This window comes from Felis catus, chromosome A2 (genome assembly GCF_018350175.1).
Source record: "Felis catus isolate Fca126 chromosome A2, F.catus_Fca126_mat1.0, whole genome shotgun sequence".
Taxonomy (NCBI): domain Eukaryota; kingdom Metazoa; phylum Chordata; class Mammalia; order Carnivora; family Felidae; genus Felis; species Felis catus.
Genome location: NC_058369.1, coordinates 52,707,665 through 52,725,879, shown reverse-complemented (window position 1 = coordinate 52,725,879; position 18,215 = coordinate 52,707,665). Strand labels below are relative to the sequence as shown.

At 51.1% G+C, this 18,215-nt stretch overlaps 2 protein-coding genes across 14 annotated transcripts in view; one reads left to right on the top strand and one right to left on the bottom strand.

Moving 5' to 3' along the window:
• The window catches only part of VGLL4 (vestigial like family member 4), a 167,483-nt gene extending 164,058 nt beyond the window's left edge, over positions 1–3,425 (top strand). For all 9 annotated transcript variants that reach the window (XM_045051964.1, XM_045051965.1, XM_045051963.1 and 6 more), the window contains 2 exons: positions 49–172; positions 590–3,425. In XM_045051964.1, the coding sequence (XP_044907899.1) occupies positions 49–172; positions 590–861 (396 nt within the window). In that variant the 3' untranslated portion in view covers positions 862–3,425. The remainder of the gene's footprint in view (positions 1–48; positions 173–589) is intronic.
• Positions 3,426–4,166: 741 nt separating this feature from the next.
• The window catches only part of ATG7 (autophagy related 7), a 252,739-nt gene continuing 238,690 nt past the window's right edge, over positions 4,167–18,215 (bottom strand). For all 5 annotated transcript variants that reach the window (XM_011280206.4, XM_011280207.3, XM_019824993.3 and 2 more), the window contains one exon: positions 4,167–4,440. In XM_011280206.4, the coding sequence (XP_011278508.2) occupies positions 4,408–4,440 (33 nt within the window). In that variant the 3' untranslated portion in view covers positions 4,167–4,407. The remainder of the gene's footprint in view (positions 4,441–18,215) is intronic.

The window sequence follows — 18,215 nt, the reverse complement described above, 5'->3', positions numbered from 1 at the left end:
GTCGGCCTGCCGAAGCCGCAGCTGACCCCAGCCTCCTCTTCTCCCCAGAACCGGCCTTCGGTGATCACGTGCGCCTCGGCCAGCACCCGCAACTGTAACCTCTCGCACTGCCCCATCGCGCACAGCGGCTGCGTGGCGGCCGGGCCAGCCAGCTACCGGAGGGCCCCGAGCTGTAAGTCACCCTGTGTGTGGGGTGGGAGGCAGCTGGGCGGGGGCTTGGGCTTCCTTGTTGGGTAGGATTCAAGTGGAGTGTTTGCAGTTCGGCATCGTGCCGCGGACGGAACAACTAACCCCTGGAGCTTGTTTTATAGAGGTCGAAAAAGTGTGGGTTGTTTTTGAGCCCACAGGCACCCAGCATTGTGTCTGGCTTGAGTGGGACAGAGGGAAGAAACCTCCAGGATCCCACTGTAGTGGGACAAGATCTACAATTACTTAAGACCACACACTCTCTCTCTGAACTCACACCTAGTCCAGGGTGGCACGTTGCCGTGTTCAGAGAAGCGACCTGCCCAAATGCCCAGCTAGGGCGGGTGGAGACGGGCCCTCTGTCCCCAGAGCCCTGACCGACTGCTGTCCTACCCCCCAACAGCCACCACCACCTGTGACCCCGTGGTGGAGGAGCACTTCCGCAGGAGCCTGGGCAAGAACTACAAGGAGCCCGAGCCGGCGCCCAACTCGGTGTCCATCACGGGCTCCGTGGACGACCACTTTGCCAAAGCCCTGGGTGATACGTGGCTTCAGATCAAGGCGGCCAAGGACGGCGCATCCAGCAGCCCCGAGTCAGCCTCGCGCAGGGGCCAGCCCTCCAGCCCCTCGGCGCACATGGTCAGCCACAGTCACTCTCCCTCCGTGGTCTCGTGAAGGGAGCACACAACCCTTGAACAAGATGTCAATCTGCATGGTTTGCCTGAGCTTTGAACAGTCAGTGCTTAAAACACAGAAAAAAAAAAAAATTTGTGGGGGGGTGGGGTAGGGGGAAGGGTAGGGAAGGGATGGTTTATTCGCAAAAACCATGTCGTTGGGATTTTTGTTCTGTTTTGTACTTGCTTGGTATTCGTACCTGGGGGCCCTCCGACACGAGAGCAGGAGCTGCACGTGGAGCATCCGATGTAGCGTCCTACCTTCCTGCCTCAGTTACCAAAGAGACCTCTGATGCAGGTCCGCTGCCCTGACGGGGGCCAGGACTCCACGGCGCACGCTTTCTCAGTCACAGGCCATGACGTTGGTGACTCAAATGCTTTGTGCTTTTTATTTGCTTCTCGAGACCAGGGTGTGTGTGGCTTAGCTTCCATTGCGTGTTTGGTCCGGCCCGCGCGTGCGTGCGCGCGCGTCTACTTGAAGAGAACAGAGAACTGTCGCGTCTGATTTGCACTATTGGAGGAGGGCTAAAGTTGCCTGCCTGACAACTTTATGTGAGATGCTAGTACTCTGAGGGCAAACTGCTGAAAAACAAAGGGTTTAAGGATGACATTTCTGACCATTTGTGTTTTTTTTGTTGTTTTTTTTTTTGTTTTGTTTTGTTTTAATTTAGACAAAACAGCTTTGGAAGGGGAAGTCTCATACAGGTTATAGGTCTTTCTCTCTAGATTTCAGGTGCTCGCAACTGGACTGCAGACTCTACCAATCACGGGCATTTTTACCTTTCCTAAACACTGCAGTTTGTTAGACTAGAGCTGAGGTTGGACGATTCTATAGTGCTTTCAACGTGATGCATGTTTTAATGGAGAAAAATAGCTGGTTTCTATTAATTGTATAGATAGTAAACAAGAACCTTAATACTTACTAGCTTCTTTTCAGAATTAGTTTATTTTTGTCAGTTACAGTCCTAGATATACTTACTGCTGGTACAGTTGTACTCTGAGATTTGTGTTTGGTCGTCACACTACTCCTGAGCAGCGCGGGGCCGCCCGGCCCTGGAGACGGGCAGTCGAGTCGTTGGTCAGCCGCGGTGCAGGATGCTGGAGTTTTTGCTGCCGGCTGACATTTATTTTTTGCATCCCTGTCTGCTTATTACTAGTGCCCAGGGGAGTTGGGATTTGTGTCTTCCAACTTCCCTCCATGCAGAAACTGTTCCCTTTCAACCCTTTTGGCTGAACAGCAGATTACTGACAATCTGTGATATGGTATTTTGTGTGCTTCCTCGTACGCTGGGGCCAAGGCAGTATACATTCCTCTGACTTTATACAGTTATTACTGCATTTATTATTGTTTGCTATAGTAATAGCTACTAACTAGAAATTAGGCAAAGAAGAAAGCATGACGGACACAGCTGTGGATGTTCAACAGCTGCTCCTCTTTTTTGTGTTAAACGTACATTTCTATCCCCCCACCCCTCCACCGTGCGACATTCCAGCCTCACCCACCAGAGGGCTTAAGAAGACACCTGCCCTGGTGACACAGGCGTAACCGCCTCCCCCCCCCCCCCCCCCCCCCCCCCCCCCCCCCGTGAGGCACCGTGGACTCGCGGGAGCCCTCCAGGCTGGTTTTCAGTGTAAGAAAAATACAAGTTAGCTGGTTAATTTTGAAAATGGTCACTGGGAAAAAAAGGTCAGCGGATTGGCTCTTGCTGTGGTCACAGGGTGGCCGCAGGTCTTTCAAAAGGCGAAAGAAAAGCCCTTCTCCTCTTGCCCCTGCACACATTTCACTCCCACTTACTGGGCTTCCAGGCTTTCGCGTTCAGGCCCCTATATTTTCTGTAGGAAGAAATCAGTGAGAACACTTTTTTTATATAGGTAACTTTAAGACCATCATTACGCTGTGCGTAAAGAATGTACAGAGAAATTTGTAGGTATTTTTTGAAGAACAATTAATTTGTTAATGATATGTAGCTATTTAATTTTCCCCTTTCCTATTGTAATCATTTTTTTTTTTGGTTTGGAAAAAAAAGTTGATCTTTTTTTTTTTTTTTTGTCGTAGATTTGTCTGTAAAAGTGCAGGAACACAGTTATTCTATGAGAACACTGCATCTGCCTTAATAGCCACTAGTTTGTTATTGCTACAGGCTACTGAGCGTTCACAGGAAAACAACCCCACTGCCGGTGGGCTCTGTGAAGAGCAGGCTCCTGGGACAGCCATCTAGTCTGTCCCCAAGCGAGGCCGTTGCTTTGGGAGGAACGGCCCCGGGGCGCTGGCCTATCTGGGATAGGCGGTACCCTGGAGGGGCACCGGCAAGTGGGGAAGCAGAAAACCAAACATTTCACTGGGAAAGGACACACTCCCTGGCCTCGGGAGGAGCACAGTGAGTTCTTCACAGAGCCACGCCGTTGCAGTGAGTTCTGACCGTTCTCTCCATGTTTGTAAATCTGTAATATACCATTCTCTGTGGCCTGTTTTCCTGGAAGAAAAAAAAAGGTTTGGCAGGCCATCTTTTTTTTTTGTACTTAAAAGTAGCCTTAAGAACAATAATAAAGTGCTCTTAAACCACAGGCTGTGTGTGTGACCCGCGGGCCCCGGGGAGGGCTCAATGGCCCTGCACCAACAGATCCCACATGGGCCGGAACACCGCTGACAACCTGGCCTGCAGAATCCCCACTCTTGTAAGAGCCAGCCTCAGACTCCACTCTAGCCTGGGTCCTGGGCCTGAGACAGTAGAGGGCACCCCTGGGTGGGGCAGGCGTCCCCCTCACTTGGCTGCAGGAGAGTGGGCTTGGGTGCCGAGGCCTCCTCTCCGAGGCAGGAGGGGCACCTGCCCAGGCGGCAGTGGCAACTTCTTTCCTCCCCTGAGCAGGGACGGACAGATGCTCTGCCCACACATGAGGACAGGCCAAGCGGCGGAGGAGCCATCTGGGTCGCCGTCTGTCCATAGTGGAGTTCTGGGTTCACTGGGACGAGTGTGGGCCCTTCTGTTCCACATGGAGGTCAGCTCTCCTGCCCTCCCTCTCCAGCAGACCAGGCTGACAGACCTCACAGGCACATCAGCCCTCGCTGGTGCCCATAGGCCCCTCTCGGGTTTGCATCGTGGCCCAGGGACCCTGGTGCTGCCCCCACAGTGGCTGCCGGAAGGAGCTGGTTTCTCATTTCCCCATTGGCTGTGTGTAGGGCTGACTTCTTCCTGTCCTCATTGCTGCCCCAGCCGGGGCCAAGGTAGGAAGGATCCTGGGAGTTTTCACTATCAAACACTTGACCAGAAGAAGAAGAAGAAAAAAGAACTCGTGGAGGGAACCAAGTCCAAGATCAGTGGCAATGCCAAAGCCAAGGTTATTATTTAGCTCAGAACTGGCAGGATCATGAATCAGGAGAAATGGAGAACCCCAGAAGCTCCTGGGCAGTGGAGAGGGGGGGACCAGAAAGATGGGAGGGGCGCAGGGCCCAGAGTCACCTATCCTGGAGGTGGCAGTCGCATTCAGGCAACAGAGAAGTCCTCCACAGGCAGCCAGGGAGAAGCCAGCCACACGAGGGTGGGCCGCATCAGACCGTCTCGTCGTCGCTCATGTCCCAGATCTGTGTAGAGAAGGGGAGACGTTCAGTGTTCAGCCGGCCGGTGGTGCCCGCTGATGTGGGCTCAAACCTGCGCTGGGTGATGACAAGAAGAATGATGGCTCCCACCTGCAGATGACTCACTGCGCGCCTCAAGACACCCTTGGCACTAAGGACAGACACCCTATTTCTTGCATAGTAAGAGCAAATCCCAGAGAAGGGAGGTCATTTACCTGAGGCCTCACTGCTGAGTGAGTGAACCAGTGGCTAGCCTGGGGGCGGGGGTGCTGAGATTTGAACGGGGAGCGTGAACACCCCTCACCTCCACCGTCCACCGCACAGCAGCCATCCCTGCCCCGACCGGCCCCGCTGCCTCATTTCTGCAGCACCAACCACCATCCCAAATCATCCTCTCCAACCGCCTCGCTGTGCGCTGTCTGCCCTCACTGAGCGCAGGATCTCTGGCTCGTGCGCTTGCTCTGAGGGGGCCCGGCCTGCCTGTGCACACACTTCCCACTGTGGCAGGTTCCCACTCTCGGGCGGCATGTCAGCTGCGGTCCAGGTGCCAAATGCACTACAGATGGCACACGTGGACAAGCACTGACGAGCTGTCTGTCCCTTGTGAGTAAGCTCTCTGCCCACCAGCCCCAGGGGAGACAGCCAGATCCTCCCTCTGTACCTCCTTGTGTGTCTCTGGTGAACCCCAAACTTCTGGAGCCAACCTTCATGGGGACAGCGGGGCTTCCTCAGCCATGCTGCTGTGAGACGAGGGAGCAGGCCTGGAGGCCCGTCTAGCTGTCCCCCAGAGGTCTATTTTGCTGCAGCTATCTGCAGGAATCCCTGGGAGGGAGCCCGAGGCCAGCACGGAGGCCCCCCCAGGGCTCCTCACACCCTGGGATCCCTGGGGGGGCTGGTCCCTGAACTTATGCCTCAGACTTTCAAAATTCCTAGAATTGGTTGCAAAAGGCCACCTCAACCCTAGCAGAGCTGAGAAGGAACATCATGTTTACACGAGGCTGGCCCAGGGAGATGGGGAGGCCCGGCCAAGGTAAATATCAACACCAGCTTGGCTTTCAAAGTCAAGGATGTGGAAAATAAATACAGAGAGAAGGAAATTTCCTTTATCCTGAGGTCCCAGTTGCCTGGGCCGAGCGCTGGTGGTGGCTGTGCCTCTCACACCCATCCCCCTTTCTACATACACCCTACTGTCCTGAGATACCAAGATGGTATGTGCAAGCCAAGATCCGGATGCCGGCAGGAGCAGGGACGGGTGGGGAGAAGCTCGGTCTGGGGTCCGGCCACCTGAATGAGGCCAGGCAGGCCCTGCCTTTCTCTGGGTCCAGCTCCCCACCCAGCAGATCCACAGTACGACTTGAAATAGACTCTGGGGCCTGGGCCCTCGATGGGATTTGGTGGTGGTGGGGGCCGGGGGTGGCTGCATCTCAAACCAAGGGTGCACTTAGGAGCCCACGTTTGTGATAATCCTCTGGTTCAGACCCCCTGACTGGGAAACCAGCCACCAGAGGGTTCGCTGGTGAGGTTCATCCATTCTTTTCACTCATTCAATAAACATGTTTGTGGAGCCCCTTCCTGTGCTACAGCTGCATAGACCTGGTGCAAATACTCCCTCCTCCACTCCTCACAATAGCCTGGGAGGTGTGGATGGAAACACATTCAGGGAGGTAAGATGGCTTGCCCTGGATTACACAGACAGCAAGGTGTGGAGCTGGGAGCACAGGCGTGTGGGAAGAAGTATGTGAACAACCGGGGCTGCCCAGGGCAGGCCGCACAGAGGAAGGGGCCGTGGCCTGTGGGCTGTAGCCTGCCAGAGGTGGGATGCTAACCAGGGCCCGGGAGGTCTATGTCAACAGGCAGTGCCCTCTGTGAATAGATGGGGTTTCTCATAGGACACTGGGGGGCCAGGCCCAGGGTAGGTCTTTATGGGAAAGCAGGAGCTCCAGGGAGCTTCCATCCACTTTATCACCCGTTTGGTTGCATCTCAGCTATGGGGAAGGGTCCTCAGCACCCAGCCCTGCCTTTACACACCGTGGGGGGGGGGGGGGGGAAGGGGCAGGAGAGGTGCAGGCTCTGGCCCTGGCTCCTGGAGCACCCAGGTGGTGCAGGGCATCAAGTGAGGCGTCCAGAGGGCTTATGATGCCAGGACTCCCCAGAGGGGGGGCGGGGGGGTAATGGGTTTTACATAACTGCTGGGGGATTTTCCAGGAGTTCCCTGGGCCTGAAGAGGGTTTCTCCACTAGGGTAGCCAGTCCTTTTCCCATCCTCTGGGCTCAGGAAAGCTTAACTGTAAGCTTCTAGAAACTTAAGGCTCCACAACCCATTACGATCTCACTTCTGGGTGGAATCCAAAAAAGCTGAACTCAGAGAACCAGAGAGCAGAAGGTTGGTTGCCAGGGGCTGGGGGGAAATGAGATGTGGGGCAAAGGGTACAAACTTTGCGTTATAAGAGGAGTAGGTTCTGGAGATCCCGCATACAGAGCACGGCAACTACGGCGAAAAATACTATCTACTTGAAACTGGCCGAGGGAATAGATCTTAAGTGTTCTCGACACACACACACACACACACACACACATACACACACACACACCACAATAACCATGTGAGGTGATGGCTATGGTAGTTAACTTAATAGTGGCAATCATTTCATAATGTATATGAAATCACCACTTTGTAAAACCTAAATTTATACAATTTGTGTCAGTCACTGCTCGGTAAAGCTGGGGAGGAAAAAAACAAACGACACCGTCCTCTCACTCTAGAATAAGGACTTGAGAGTGGGGGCGCCGGGATCAGTCTGTTCCCCGCTGTGTCCTCAGCCTCCCTCACAGCACCTGGTGTAGAAGGGGCCCTGTGGATGTCCTCTTCAGGATGAATGAAGGTTGTATTAAACTGGCAAAGATTTAAAATGTGTTGATACTCAGTGCTGGCAAGGGAGTGGCAAAACACTTCCAGAAGGAACATAAATTGGTACCATATTTTTTAACAGAAGAGATCTGGCAATACATAATGCAAAGCTTTAACAACATTCAGGGGCGCCTGGGTGGCTCAGTCGGTTAAGCTCCCGACTCTTGATTTCAGCTCAGGTCACGATATGGTTTGTGGGTTCGAGCCCCGTGTTGGGCTCTGCACTGTCAGCACAGAGTTTGGGATTCTCTCTCTCCATGTCTCTCTGTCTCAAAATAAACTTAAAAAAATAAAAATACACATACTCTAAGGAAGAGATAAATGATCTCCTTTTTGCAGATGATATTCAAGTACACCTAGAAAACCCAAGAAAATAAAAGCTAATATGAATAAAGACAATAAAGTGTTCAGTAAGAGGGCAAGGTATAAAATTACCAACAACAAATTCTAGCCTCCATATATGCAAACAGTATCCAGTTGGCAAAGAGTGAGAGAGAAGAGCCCATTATAAGCGATGCAAGGGATCCAACTCGGAATGAACCTACACGAAATGTCTGACATCCACATTGAGAAAGCCCTCCCACACAGTCCTGCAGGGGTCCTCCCGAGAGTCTTATGGAAAGGAAACTGAAACGAATGGGGGAAATGTTCCTTGTTTGTGCACAGGGCGATTCAACAGCAATAAACATGTCAACTTCACCCAAGTTCATAGATTTACCACACTTTCAATTTTAAAAAATCAACAAGTATCTTTTCTGGAGCTAGACAAGCTGGTTCTAAGGTTTATGAGGAAAAACAAATAAGCAAGAGTATCTAGGAAAACCTTGGCAAAGACAAGCAACGAGGAGGTTCTGTATGTTCAAACATGTCATAAAGTCTCCAATTTAGAGAAGGTTACATCACCATGGGAACAGACAGATGGGCCAATGGAACAAAATGAGTCCAGAAACAACAGAACAGTATGTCCAAGTACATATGGAAATTTAGTATCTTAATGATAAAGGTCTGGGGAATATGATCTCAAATCACTACCAAAAGATGGACTTTTTAATAGAGGATATGGGGACAACCAGACAGTCATTTGCAAAAAGATAAAACTGGGGCGCCTGGGTGACTCAGTCGGTTAAGCATCTGACTCTTGGTTGTGGCTCAGGTCATGATCTCATGATTCTGCACTGACGGTGTGGAGCCTGCTTAGGATTCTCTCTCTGCCTCTCCCCCTGCCCCCACCTCAAAATATATAAACTTAAAAAAAAAGATAAAACTGATTCCATGTCTCATTGTATACCAGAATCTACTCCAAATGGGACAGGTCTAAATATACAACAGCAAAATCATACAAATACTAGAGGTACATGTGGGTAAGCTCCTTTATAACCTGGGAGTGGGGAGCCTATAGCTTAAAATCTTTAAGCAATAAAACAGATACACTGGATTATGTGAAAACACACGTGTGCAATTATACATAGAAAAATCACTATATGCAAAGTTGAAAAGACAACCAAGTGGGAGAAAACACTGCATAAAGGGCTAATCTCCCTAAAATACAGATAGCTCTTAAAAATCAAGAAGAGAAGGGACGCCTGGGTGGCTTGGTTGGTTAAGTGACTGACTTCAGCTCGGGTCATGATCTTGTGGTCTGTGGGTTCAATCCTCACGTCAGGCTCTGTACTGACAGCTGAGAGCCTGGAGCCTGCTTCAGATTCTGTGTCTCCCTCTCTCACTGCCCCTCCCCTGCTCATGCTCTCTGTCTCAAAAATAAAACATTAAAAAAAAAATAAAAATAATCAAGATGAGAAAGACCAATAAACTTATTCTTTTTTTTTTTTAACGTTATTCATTTTTGAGAGAGACAGAGCTTGAGTGGGGGAGGAGCAGAAAGAGCGGGAGACACAGAATCCGAAGCAGGCTCTGGGCTCTGAGCTCTCAGCACAAAGCTCTATGTGGGACCTCGAACCCATGAACCTTGAGATCATGACCTGAGCTGAAGTTGGCCCGACTGAGCCACCCAGGCGCCCCTTTTTAAAAAATGTTTTTATTATTCATTTTTGAGAGAGACAGAGTGAGAATGGGGGAGGGGCAGAAAGAGAGGGACATATAGAATTTGAAGCAGGCTCCAGGCTCTGAGATGTCAGCACAGAACCTGAGGCAGGGCTCGAACCCACGAACCGCAAGATCATGACCTGAGCCCAAGTCGATGCTTAACTGACTGGGCCACCCAGGCGCCCCTAAATTGATTCTTTCTTAAACAAACCAAGGACATTGGCAGGTCACAGAAAAAATGGAAAATAGCCTTTAAACATAAGAAAAAGGGTTCAACTGCTCAGAATAAGAGAAATGCTAAAATTTCATAGGATACAAAAAATGCTAACCAGAAAGAATATTGAGTCTTCACAAAAATCAAAACTTCTCATCTTTATTCCACTAGAAAGAAAAATATCCATAGTGTATATAAAAAGGACTTGTAACCAGAATATATAAAGAACTCCTACTGCTCAATAGTAGACAGATAACCTGTTTTTTTTTTTGTTTGTTTTGTTTTGTTCTTATGGGCAAAAGATGTGAATAGACACTTCACAATGAAGGAAATATAATGGCCAGTAAGAACCTGAAGAGGTGCTCAGCATCCTTAGTCCTCAGGGAAATGCAAACCAGAAAGAGGCACCACACTGTACCTTCTAGAACCGCCAAAATGAAACTAGGCTGGTAACAACAAAATTGTGTCAGGCTGTGGAGCAACAGGAAGTCTCGCACAGCTGCGGGCAGGGGCAGAAACTGGCAAAACCACTTGGGAGCAAGGTCTGGTGACTTGTACAGTGAAACATCCACACGATGCAGCCACTCCACTCCTATGTACCCCAAAGGCACGAGAACACGTGTCCACAAAAAGACTGCTGCAAGTATGTTCACAGCACAACTGGAATCAACCCAGATGACTCTTGCCAGGCAAACAGAGAAACAAACAGAGGTACATCCATACAGTGGGTACTACTCACCCTCAAAGGAACAAACTACAAATGCACGCAAGCGACGCGTATGCATCTGAGAGTCATTATGTGGAGTCAAAGAAGCCTGGCACAAAAGATCCATATATACCATACGGACCCATGTATCTAAAATTCTCGACGTGGCCAAACTAATTTATGGAGACAGAAAGTAGATGGCCTGTCAGAACTCACCAAACCATGCACTTTAAATGGATGTATTTTATTGTACACAAATTATACACCTTAATAAAGTTGACTTTTTTTTTTTTAAACTACACAGAACGTTTTCTCACCTATCCGATGGGCAAAAATCCCAAAACTTGGCATTACATTCTGCGAATCTGTGGGAAAACGGCACTCCCCTTCGATGCTGGTGGGACATAAACGGCAAGGCCCCTGTGGAGTATCCAACAGAACTACCTGTCTCAAAGTTTGACCCAGCGGGCTTACTGTTAGGAGTCTGTCCTAAAGATACACCTCCACAAACACACAAGGACATGATTTGTTGCCCCATGGGTTGTTACAGGCAAAGACTGGAAACAACCCAAGTGACCCTCAGTGGGGAACCAGCTAGCTGAGCCTTTCATTCGATGCACGTGCCCCTCCCCCCATCAGGGACCACTGTGGCCCCGAAACACGGCGAGGAAGTTCAACGAACAGTAGGGTGCCATTTCCAGGATTTACTTAGCGAGAGAAAGACAAATGGGGGAAGAGATAGAAGAGGAAATATGAACAGTTTTATATTCTTTTATTTTTGCAAAAAATAAAAACACAAATGATAAACTGGAAATTCATTTTAATGGCTACTGATGGTGGGGGAATGGACGTGAGGCTGATCTGAGCATACTTTAAAAAAATTTTTTTTCTTAACGTTTATTCATTTTTGAGATGAGCATACCTTTGCACTGGAGCATCAGGTAAGTGTTTCTATATTCAAAATATTAAATCAAGAAGAAAAACAACTGAAAGCACAGCAAGCAGGACAAAACAACAGGTGCACTGGACTTCATCAAAATTTACAAAATGTGTGCTTCAAAGGACATTATTAGGAAAGTGAAAATACAACCCACAGAAATGGGAGAAGATACGTGCAAATCATAGATCTGACAAGGGGCTTGTTTCTAGACCATTTGCAACTCAGTAGCAAAAAGACAACCTAATTTATGAACAGGCAAAGGAGCTGAGTAGACATTTCTCCAAGAAAGACAAATAGCTCAGAAGAACATGAAAGATACTTGAACGTCATTAGGAAAATGCAAATCAGAACCACAAGGAGATGCCACGTTGTACCCAAGAGGACGGCTTTCATCGAAAAGTCAGATAATAGGTGCTGGCGAGGATGTGGAGGAACTGGAATCCCCAGATGCTGCTAGGGAAAATGGGACATGGCGCAGCCACTGTGGACAACAGTCTGGCTGTTCGATGGCCCAGCAATTCCACTGGTGGGTGTGTACCCAAGAGAACGGAAAACCTATGACCACACAAAAACCCGTACACGAGCCTTCACAGCATTATTCGTAATAGTCCCAAAGTAGAAACAACACTGATGGCCACGAACTGACGCGTGGAGGTGTGGTCTGTCAGGACGGTGTAGTACCATCCGGCCAAATGCACGCCTGCGCTCAGTCTTCTCAGGAGCCCGAGTACAGTGCTGCGACCATTTACAAAACAGGCAACTGACCCAGAGGAAATGATGTAACTCGTCAAGGAGGCCGAGCTGGTAAGGGGGAGAACGGAGGCTGTTTCCACTTGATCTCACCACTTCCTTATTGTTAAACACAATTCTTTCTAAAAAAAACTATGAAGGACAGTCTCTGAACCTGCTTCCTGGACCGACCCTCTGTCATGCTGACACACAATGAGAGGCCCCGCGGCCAACAGCACCCACAGGAACCATGGGGAAACCCAGGGTTCGCGACGGGCCAGGCCAGCCTCCGAACTGTCCTGGTTGCCGGGGTCCCCCCACCTGTCTTCTGCCCCCCCTCCCCTGGTCAGGAGGGGAGCCCCAGCTCCTACCCTGAGGACTGTGCTGCTCCTGACTGGCCAAGGGCCTGGCCCCCGTGGTCACGGCCTGACAGAGCCTCTCTGTCCTCGGCCCCTGGCGGCCCTGCAGCAGGGGGAGGAGCTCTGGCTCTTCAAGACAGTGTAGACGTGAGGACAGCAGGGCTGGGGCCACTGCTATGAGTCAGGGGGACCTTCCAACATTGGGACTCATCATGAGAGGCCGGACAGAATGGATAGCTGGACCGCACACGCCCAAAGGGCCCTAAGGTTTCACTTTTTCGCTCTCTCCAAATGAGACAGGCACATTTTCCTTAAAGCCGTCCGTCATCCAATTCCAAACTTGGGTCCCCTTTCTGGACCACACTGCCTGGAGCCTGCCATGAACCAAGGTTTTTCTTTTATAAACACTGTAATTACCCTGTGAATGGCACGATTATATTTGTGTGTGTGTGTTAACAGTGTTCATTTGTTAAATGTAAACATTTAAAATACACTACAGTTTCTGAAACCCGGTTTTGGCGTTTCTTTATTTTTTAATGTAAATATGGAAATGTCCAGATCTCTCTGGGCCTCTGAGCAGCCCTGCTCCCCACACCTCCTCTCTGGGATCCTCACAGGTATGTGTCTTTCTGTGGGAAGGACAGAGACCAGAGGGATCTAGGCGGTGGCATTGGCCGGAGACCAGATGAGGACATCAGACTGGGCTTCCCAACAGACTTCCCGGCCAGGGTTCTGTCCACTTGGGAAAGAATGAAGCCTCCGTCATGTTTCCAAATGCATCACACACATAACCATTCATTCATTCACTCATGTATAATCACCCACCAAAGAACATTCACTGGGTAGGCAGCACTAGGTGAAGGGTGAGGGATGTCCTTCATTTCTTGCCATCCAGGTGGTCAGTACCTTTCTCTAAATTGTGGAAAACCAGTGGAGGGCATTAAGCCCCTTTTCATCTGAGGGACGGGGGTCTGGTTGTCTGTGAGCTCCTTCAGAGTACCTGTGAGGGACCATGGGGACCAGCGGAGGAGGAGGACAGCAGGCATCCAGAAGATAGCACCAAAAAGATTTTGGAGGGCAGCCAGCCAGAGACACATGCCACTGGAGGGCCAAGCCAGGCAGGGCTGCCCAGGACAGGGGACAAATCACAGCCGAGACCCAGAGATAGGACAGGGATTGTAGGGCTCCCAGCAGATGGTGGACCTGCCCTTGGTCCCTGACATCCTAGGTCAGGTTCATGGACAGGAAGGGAGGGGAGGAGGTGGCCTGGCAGGGGGAGCAAAGAGTGGGGAGGAACAGATGGCAGACTGCAGGCCAGAGTCTGGCAAAACCCCTGTCCCACCCCACCACAGGGGCGTCCTGCAGGTCTTTGCCACAGCCCCCGGGGGAGATACGCTGACAGCCTGAGGAGGGAGGCAGGCTATTTCCGGGGTCACTCTGTAGACTCTGGATGCCCACCAGAGTACAGGATCTGTTGTCCTCAGGTGTCATTGCCCCCTGGTCGTCCCCCTGGGTCTCCACAGTCCCTGAGTGCCATTCACAGGGAGAGTGCGATCCATAGTTGTTTCTGTGCCACCAGGCCCCATGCCCAGCCCTGTCCACCTCCACAAGCTCACCTCCCAGGACTCCTCACTCAATGCTTCCAGCCACCTGAGCTCGAGAGCTTCTCCCTTGTGCGGGGTTCTCACACATGCTTCCCTTAGCCATGGAAGATCCTCCTCACGACCACCTTGCCTGGCTGGCTCCTGCCTGCGTATGGCTGCTGGTGTCTTCCCTGGTCACCCATCTGAAACAGCCTTCCCTCATTCTCTGGTGCAAACAGCCCATTTGGCTCCTCCGGTGCCCCTACCATAATTTGCCACTACATCCTAGTCTGTGCATCTGCCTGATTCCCTCTGGGAATGTGAACCACCTGAGGGTTGGGCCCAGACTGAGTTCAATGCTGTGCCTCCGGCTCTGGCACAGAGTCTGGCCCCATACACAGCCTTTGAATGAACAGTGATTTGGAACCTTCTGCTCTGTATATGATACCACAGTGGAGAAAGGAAAGAGGGACTTTTGGTGCGAACGTAATACCCAGGAATCAAACAGTAAAGATAAGTGTTCCTCAGTCTAGATGGTTGCTGGGGACTCCAACAAGTCAATCCCTGCCCTCCAAACCCCAAAGGATGGTAGAGCAAGGCTGCGGGTAGGGCAAGGAGCCCACGGAGTAAGCAGGCAGCAGAGCCAACTTTCCAAGGGAGGCCCAGGCTCCAGACCACAGAGACCCTTATTGTCCTTCCTGGGCCCCACCATCAGGTCCCAAACCAGGCCAAGGCAATGCACAGTGGTGGCCATTTCTTGCTTCTAGATTCTAAGGGCCCCAGTGCAGGATGCTCTGTATGTAGTAGGAGGGGAGCCTCCCTAGATGGTGGGCCTTTCAGGCTATCCTGTGACCATGCCCAACCCAGGTCTACTCCTGCAGTGTGGGCCTGGGGAGGGCCACCTGAGGTGCCACTGGGTAAAGGACCAGGTTCTGACTTCCCAGTTCCCAGATTCCCACCTGGAGCTCACACCACACCATGGGGACGAGGGCCAACTCAGAAGTGATAGTAAGTCCAGAATGCGAGAGGACAGCCTGTGTGCCCCAGCATCCATGTCTGTACCATGGGATCTGAAAACTTCCGGATCCTTCTGCCTTTCTACTAAGGCAAGGGTAGCTGATGTGAACTGGCTAGGCCTGCTGGTATAAGCAGGTGATGGCCATAAGGGATGAACAAGAGAGAAGAGAAAGGGCAAAGTCTGCACCAGGAAGTGTGGAGGAGATGGCTAGGGCCACCCTGGTGATCGAACACCCACACCCTGCAGGGGACTTCTAGGTGCCCTGTCTGTCACCAGCACCCAGGGTCCCTTGCTCACACTCCATCCACATACCCTTTTCACCCTCTTTCAGTGGAGATGAAATGATTCCTTCCCCATCCCATCCCCAGGGCTCTGCAATTTTTCTTATACATGACTGCTCTGGTACCTTCCTTTTTCCAGATGCCTGCTTGCTCTTCCAACTTTGGGCCCTAAACATTCACTACCTCCTCCAGCCTAGCCTCTCCTGGGCACCTAATTTGAGAGAGGGATTATGACCCAGCCCTTCTTCTCGTGGAGAACCCAGCCCCAAACTCAGCAGCCTCTCAGATACCAGGCAGCTGAGGGCTGCAGAAGGGAAGAGGCTGGGAGGTAGCTAAAACTCTTGGGGCAACTTCTAGCACAAGAGTCCTCTGGTGGAGACGTCACCAGCCTTCCCCATTTCCACCCCCACTGTTGCCAATGCAGGGCGCCAGTGTGCACTGCCCTATGACCCATTGCTCCAGGGGGTCCCGAACAAGGTTAAGGTTTTACTAGAAAGAAAAAGTTGCGGCCAAGTCAGCTGGTAAGATGCAAATAATGAGTTATACAAAGCACACTGGTGAGCCAATGGTGAGGGAAGACAAAGGAGAAAGGAAATGTTTCATGCTGGCGGCAGGATGGGGTGCCTCTCCCCCTGAAGTGGGGTGGGAAAGATGCCTCTGTCTGGCTGCACAACTGATCAAAGACACATCGAGAGAGGAGGCGTGGCCCGGGCCTGTGCACACATGCGGCTTGCACGCTACCTTCGAGGGGCCTCTGTCCCCAATCCTCCCCCACGGCTCCCCCAGCAGAGATGCTCTGGGCTGCGAATGACAAGAGGGAGTCTGAAAAAGTGGCCTCCTATTTCAAAACCTAGATCCAGACAAAAAGACAGGCCAACACACCTGGCTCGCACTCAGAAGTGCTGGGGAGGCACTCAGCAGTTCCGAAGTTCGCTGGCCCGGGTACTGAGAAAACACAGCTTACACCTGAAACACCAAGACAGGGGACAGGACGCTCTGGGGAGGGATGCCCGGAAGGTGGTCATCTTGAAGCGCAGGAGGAAAGCAGCAGAGAACAGGCTGCCAAGAGCAGCTAGTAGGCCAGCGGGAGGAAAAAGAGAGAATAAGGTCAAGGTTGTGGCTCCCCTCCATCTGGGGAGGCACAGACCTCAGGTGACAATACCCAGTGGGTGGCAGGGAGGCTCTGTGACCATCCACCTGAGGAAGGGCTGATTGTTTCCACCTTCCCACCAGGGGCTGAGTGGGTCTCCAAGGCCAGAACAGAAGGATGCGGAGGGAGAAGGTATGTCTCATGGAGGACAGGAGTCTCAAGCCATCCCTTGGGGCAGAAGAGAGAAACCGGGATCCCTGTCGTCACACCAGGGGAGACTGAGCGAGAGAGCTTGGCCTACGTACAGGATGAGTACTGGGCAGGCAATTAACATGTTTTCAAGCAAGTTCCAATGATACAAGAAAACTGTCAGAAACGTATACGTTAAAAGAGAAAACAAAACCTTGTGCTCCAGTCACTTACACCCATGGTTACAAAAAAACCTAGAAGGAAAAAGCAAAACCGAACAATAACCTCCAAGGGGTGGGGTCATGGGTGCCAATTTTATTCTTTATTTTAGGTTTTTCTCTGACGCTCACATGCCTCTTTTGGGATCAGAAGATGATGTGGTATGGAGCTGGGTGGGGGCGAGGGTGCTGCCACCCCGTGCGGACCCTGGGAGCCAGCGCACCGGCTACGGAAGTGCCCAGCCACCCACGGGGCAGAGGCATCCCGCTGTTACTTTCTGTTCTCCCTCCCACGAAGTGGCGAGAAGCAAAATAAGAAACCTTGGGCCTGGGTGGAGATGCCGCCATTTTGACCATGGACTCGGACCCTGGAATTCCCAGCCCCCAGCACAGGCTGCCCAGTGTCTCCCCATTTGATTAGTCTGGAAATGGGCCTTGGGACCCTGCTATATTTAGCACCCTCCCTCTGGAACTGTCCTTAAACGAGCACCAGTATCTGAGCGCTCTAACGAGTGTTTGTTGCCTAAGGACGAGGGTGCGACTGAGGCCTGAGAGGGGTCAGTCGAGTCCAAGGACCGTGGGGAGCAGCCTGGGTTTTGGGCTCTCAACTCCTCATTACCAAGCGACATTCAAAGGCGAAGGCTCCAAAATAGCAGCGGCAGTCCCAGAGAAGGACTAACAACAGGGTGTGTGTTACGTGCTTCAGCTTCTCTACTTACTTTGGGGAGTAGCGTGGATTTATTTTGGGGACAGAGGGAAGGAAGGGGACGTGTAGGAGAAGGGCAGGCGGGCCCCAGGCTTGTTTGCTTTCTTCTCAGCTTCAAAACACATTTTTCAAATTAGGTGGTAAGAATACAGGGCAATTTCTGTGGCACCAACATACTTTCTTTCAAGATATGATTTATATGTTTGGCCCACATTTTAAATGAAATGGTTATTGAGATAAATGGCCATGCTGGAGGCTGCAAAATGGTTTCCATTATGTAGTTCTTCTTTTCAGTGCCTTAGAAAACTTTCTGAAAAGTGCCCCCTGTAAAAAGGCGGACACTTTGGCATCTTTGTTCTCTACCTCAAAGGCCTTCTGGGGTCAATACTGGAGAGAGGGAGAAGGGAAAGGAGAAAAGCGGGAGGGCTGAGAGCTCTAGAGTGAGGTGAGAACGGGATATAAACATACAGAGACTTCACTTGGTAAGAGAGAATTTTGAAACTTTAAATAATGCAAAGGCGGGTGACCTGGAATATCACGAGAGGGCCCTGATTCAGTCCCTGGCAGACATTCAAGACAATGTTTGGTATCCTTGCACGGAGCCCTGAGGGTGCTGCCTCTGGGCGCCACCAGCAGAGATCATGGGATGACACAGACACCGGCCCCTGACCTTATGTATAAGGAATCAGACAGTGAGACACTGAAATAAAGACAGAGAAGAGGAGAGAGGCAGAAATAGACCCACACGTATATGGGGTCGACCGACTTTCAACAAAGGTGCCACAGTAATTCGCCAAG